The sequence below is a fragment of the Rhinopithecus roxellana genome, chromosome 7 (assembly GCF_007565055.1).
Source record: "Rhinopithecus roxellana isolate Shanxi Qingling chromosome 7, ASM756505v1, whole genome shotgun sequence".
Classification (NCBI taxonomy): Eukaryota; Metazoa; Chordata; class Mammalia; order Primates; family Cercopithecidae; genus Rhinopithecus; species Rhinopithecus roxellana.
In genome coordinates this window covers 114,417,645-114,422,632 of record NC_044555.1, presented here as the reverse complement: position 1 = coordinate 114,422,632, position 4,988 = coordinate 114,417,645, and the positions used below count along the sequence as shown (strand labels likewise).

General features: G+C 49.6%; 1 protein-coding gene across 1 annotated transcript; it reads right to left on the bottom strand.

The window, feature by feature from the left end:
* Window positions 1-872: 872 nt before the first annotated feature.
* LDOC1 (LDOC1 regulator of NFKB signaling) lies at window positions 873-2,325 on the bottom strand. Its single transcript, XM_010368865.2, has one exon. It carries the CDS (start codon window positions 2,136-2,138, stop codon window positions 1,698-1,700), a length of 441 nt encoding a protein of 146 aa, XP_010367167.1. The 5' UTR covers window positions 2,139-2,325; the 3' UTR covers window positions 873-1,697.
* Between the last annotated feature and the right edge of the window lie 2,663 nt (window positions 2,326-4,988).

Below are 4,988 nucleotides of genomic sequence, written 5' to 3'. Positions count from 1 at the left end.
CCCCTCACATCCTCCTAAACCTTTCTAAGAGGTAGTCCTCTCAAATACCCAACCAAGCTGCTCTGCATTAAACATTTCAATGACTTAACCTGGGGCAATGGCCTCACACAGGCATGCAGTTTCTTCTCAGCAGCCACCCCCTTCACTGCTCTGAACCCTCCAGGCCCAGAGATCTCAGCATAGCCCCCAGATAGCAGTACAAAGTCTGATTTAAGAGATAACCAAGCATCTTGCTAATTTCCATAGGGAGGAATCTGGGACACATCTATGAGTGGAAATTCTAAGGATGTCTGCCCAAGGAGGATGAAATGTTTGTTAAGATCAGGGTATATCTTTATGGATGCACTTGCCCAGGATCCAGGACTTAATGTTAGCTGGAGCACCTGTAAGTGACATATTGGCTATTTGGAGTTTGAAAGTGACAATGTACTATGTTGGCTATCTGGAGCCTGAACTCAACAGCTGCATATAGGCAATAAGGATTAAGGGGCAGAACTTCCCTGGCACAGTATTAAGGAATCCAAAAGCTCAGAGAATTAGGAGCATTACATATATATGTCCTGGTTTATGCCTGTTGTTATGGTCTAATTATTAATACTGCCCTCTTTGCCATCTGCTCAGCCAACCCTTACCCATGCCACCCTGGAGGACCCAGAGAACACACCCTTTGCCAAGGCTTTAAGAAATGCTTTGGTGAAGGAAGCATCAGAACCCTGACAAAGCCCTGAGGTAGCTGTCCCCAGCAGCCTGAGTTGACAGCAGGGACTACTAGGATTGGTGGTATTCCCTGATTTCCATAGGAATAACGGTAGTCACAGTGACAGTGGTAGAGGTCAGTGATAGCACTTAACTATTAAAAGACAATCATTTCGTTTTTTAGTGCTTGATATTTATTGAAAATAATGCCAATGCTTTTTCCAGGTAGTATTGAGGAGCTGGGCTGAGTGCTTGTTTTGTTTTGTTTTTAGTACTATTTGTCCAAATGCACACATCTGTGGGACTGCTGCAATTTTGAAAGAAAAATGACAGCTGTGTAAAACCAGTGCATAGGAAAAAAGAAATATCAACAATTTGGCTGCCAGGCACACCGTGCCCCTGCAGCAATCTGGTAGGGCAGGGGAGGACACTCGGAGTAGGTAGAAAACTAACCAGGCTGAATGACTGGCCTCTTCAGGGGTTGGTGAGCTGTCCAAATCAATGTCCGAAGAGGCATAGCCAACTCTGGCGTTTTCCAGGTTGGTCCTGATCTCGAAAGGCGGTAGTCTGTAGGTGGGATGTGGTGAGTGGATGTGAAGTGGCAGCATAGTTCTCTGGGCAGATGTAAGCCTGGCATCAGGGCAGGTGGCAGCAGCAGGGCTATGGGTGGTCTGCGCAGTTTGTAACAGGGACCTGGCCAATAGCTGGGGTTCAGGACACAGTTCAGATTAGCAGGGGAGGGATCCCCGGGATGGCCAGGGTAGATGACACTTTCAAGCACTTCCGAGTGAGTGAGGCTCCAGCCCCAACCCCAGCAGCAGGTAACTGGAGCGCTATTCCTGGAACAAAGACAAGCACTACGGAGAAATGAAGAAGGAGCAGACGGGCGCGGGTAGGGAAGGGGACCGGAGGGCAAGGGGGAGAGCAGTGGCTCCTGGCGGGGTGAGGGCTGCGGGGAGGGGGTGGCAGCGTGCAGGGCCCTCCCCCCGAGGCCCGAGGGCCTAGTAATTATCCTCTTCGTCCTCGTCGTCGTCGTCTTCGTCGTCATCCCAGCCAAAGCACTGTTTCATCTCATCGAGGAAGGCTCGGTAATCACCTAGGATGGGGCTATCCATCTCGATGTAGGGCACCACCCACTCCTCGGCTTCCCCGGTGAGGAGACTGATTAGGAATGCCACCTTCATGGCGTCGTTGCAGAATCGGTTCTCGTTCACGAGCATGTAAGACGCTGTCTGCACGATAAACTCGGGGAGCCGGGAGCTCTCGCCATTAAACGTTTCGGGGAAGGGCACCGGGCAGCTCGGCGGACGTACCTGGCGCAGCAGGCTGGCCCTCTCGCACACCAGCAGCCGCAGCTGTTCCATGAGCTGGCTGTTCTCGATGCTCAGGGCGCGGTGCCGCATCAGGAGCGCGTGCAGCAGCAGCACCAGCTCATCCACCATTGCGAACAGCCGGGAAGGACAGGGCTTGGCTCGGTTCGGCTCGGCCCAGGTGCGCACGGAGGCCTCGCAGGAAGTGCGTGTCCACGGAGGCGCTCGATGGCCAGGGGCTGGGGGCGGGGGGCGGTGCGCGCCGGGGTCCGGGAGGCTACGCAAGCTCCGCCCACGAGGCCATTCGGACGGATGGTGCGCCGGCGCGACACGGGAGGGGCGTGGCCAGGCTGGGGCTCGCGGCTGCGTGGGGGCGTGGCCGGGATGGGAAGGGTGTAGACAAAGAGGGCGTGGCCAGGGAAAGGATGCACTGGGTCGCTGAACCACCGGCTTGTGGTAGGTCTCTAGGCGGGCAGTTAAAGGCTGGGTTAGGCTCCCCTAGATCCCGGTTGTGGGGCCTGCGTTAGCAGAGGACCTGGCGAGCGCTGAGTTTGGTCTCAGAGAAGGCAAATTTGTTCAAACTGAAAGGATTAGCCACCCTTCTACCTAGGCAACTCGCACAACTCAGTTGTTCCTTCGTGGGTCTGTGGCCACTAGATTCTCTTGGCGTGATGTTTTATTAACACATTTTCTTTCTTGTTTAAATCTCACTCAGAGAAGTGTTGACACTGCTGGCTGCACTGTGGGAGTCACACTTCCTTTTAGGATCATGAAGACCCTCAGGGGTTCCTGCCTTTCATGAAAAAGGCAGTATTTAAACCGTGACTTCTTTAGTAGGGAAATAATATGGTATACTCCCTTAAAAAAAAAAAAAAAAAAAAAAAACCTAAGTAGCAAGATATAAAGAAGTTTTGCAAAATCAGCATCCAATAATCAATTGCAGGCATCCCACATATCTTTGATTCTCTATTTCTTGTCCTGCTATTAGTGCCGTTGGCCACTGGGTTTTATTCTGTACTTAAAAATGAACTGTTAAGATGTTTGTGTTTTTAAATAATTTTGTTTTTCTACTTTGAATGGATCCCTGATCCTAGAGCCAACAGGAATTGTTGGCTCTGCTTTCAAATATATTGCCAATTCAGTCATGTCTTGTCATTTCTACCACTGCCACCCTGATCCCCAGCCTTTCTCACCCAGACTGCTGCAACTAACCACTTAGCTTTCACTCTTTTCTTCCTATAGTATATTCTCCATAGAGTAGCCACAGGAATCCTTTAAAACAAAAATTAGGGCCGGGCGCGGTGGCTCACGCCTGTGATCCCAGCACTTTGGGTGGTCGAGGAGGGCGGATCACGAGTCAAGAGATCGAGATCATCCTGGCTAACAGGGTGAAACCCTGTCTCTACTAAAAATACAAAATATTAGCGGGGCATGGTGGCACGTGCCTGTAGTTCCAGCTACTCAGGAGGCTAAGGCAGGAGAATCGCTTGAACCCGGGAGGCGGAGGTTGCAGTGAGCCGAGATAGCGGCACCACACTCCTCCAGCCTGGGTTACGGAGGGAGACTCCATCTCAAAAAAAAAAAAAAAAAAAAGTTAGATCCCTCCAGGCCCCTGCTCAAAATCCTCCAATAGTTTCACCTCAGAATAAACAGCAAAGTTGCAGCCAAGGCCTACAAGGCCCCTCCTTCTATCCTGTGCCTCTTCCCATTTTCTGCTGTGCTCTCATCACTGTCTTCCTTGCTGATTCTCACACCCATCAAGCAGTTCTGGCTTCATAGCCTTTGCACCTTCTATCCCTTCTCCCTTGCAAGGCTGTCATCCCAGTTGGCTGCCTGACTCCTCCTACTGCTTTCAGAGAGAACTTTTCTGACCACTGGACCTATCAGAGCACCCTGTTCTCTGCCACCAATCTGTAACCCTTTACTCTGCTTCATTTATCTACATAACATTTATTGTGCTACCAGCCACCATGTCGTATGTATATATAGGACTTTGCTCATTATCTGCTTCCATTTTAGAATATATAAGTCAAAGAAACACTGCTTTTGCTATCTGGTCTATCCCTAATGTCTAGATAAGTTCTGGCCCAGAGTAGAGGCTTCATTAATGTTTGGCGTGTAATATAATCTCAGAGTGCAGATGCTGAGATAAAAATTAGAAGTTGTGGCTGCACAAAGTGTTAAATAATACTCTTTAAATTGTTAAGTGTAAGGTTGGGCATGGTGGCTCATGCCTGTAATCCCAGCACTTTGGGAGGCCGAGGGGGGCGGATCACCTGAGGTCAGGAGTTCGAGACCAGGCTGACCAACATGGAGAAACCCCGTCTTTCCAAAAAATACAAAATTAGCCAAGTGTGGTGGTGGGCGCCTGTAATCCCAGCTACTTGGGAGACTGAGGCAGGAGAATCGCTTGAACCTGGGAGGCAGAGGTTGCAGTGAGCCAAGATCACACTATTGCGCTCCAGCCTGGGCAGCAAGAGCAAAACAACGTCTCAGAAAAAAGAAAAAAAGAAACAGAAAAAAAAATTGTTCAGCGTGTTTTATCTCTGACCATGAATCAGTCTCGATTGTGAAACAGTGACTGATGTAATAAAACTGGCTGAATAGATTTTTAAAGAAGTTCAATTCTATCCTAAAGGATTGAATTGAATGATCATCCATGGAAGTAGGAGACTGGGAAAGAGCAGAGAAATAGGGCCAAGACCCAAGCAGGGACACGGGGAAGATGACACTGGTGAAAGGATGGGGAGTGAAAAAAAGAGATAGGAGGAATGTGAGCTTTTGGCCTCTCCTGTGCTATCAGCTCCGCCACCCGAGAAGTTGGCAGGCAGGGATCCACTCTCACTTTTAATTTTATCTTCAGCACCTGGCAGTGTTTACTAGTTGTTCCACAAATGTTCAGTGTAAGGATTGAGGGGAGGGATGGGAAATGTGGAAAGTAGGTCTCTGACCATCATGCCAAATTTATAGTTCAGAGTACAG

What these genes read in the sequence shown, in the direction of transcription:
- LDOC1 (XM_010368865.2), bottom strand. Translation starts at nt 2,138, where the DNA reads ATGGTGGATGAGCTGGTGCTGCTGCTGCACGCGCTCCTGATGCGGCAC.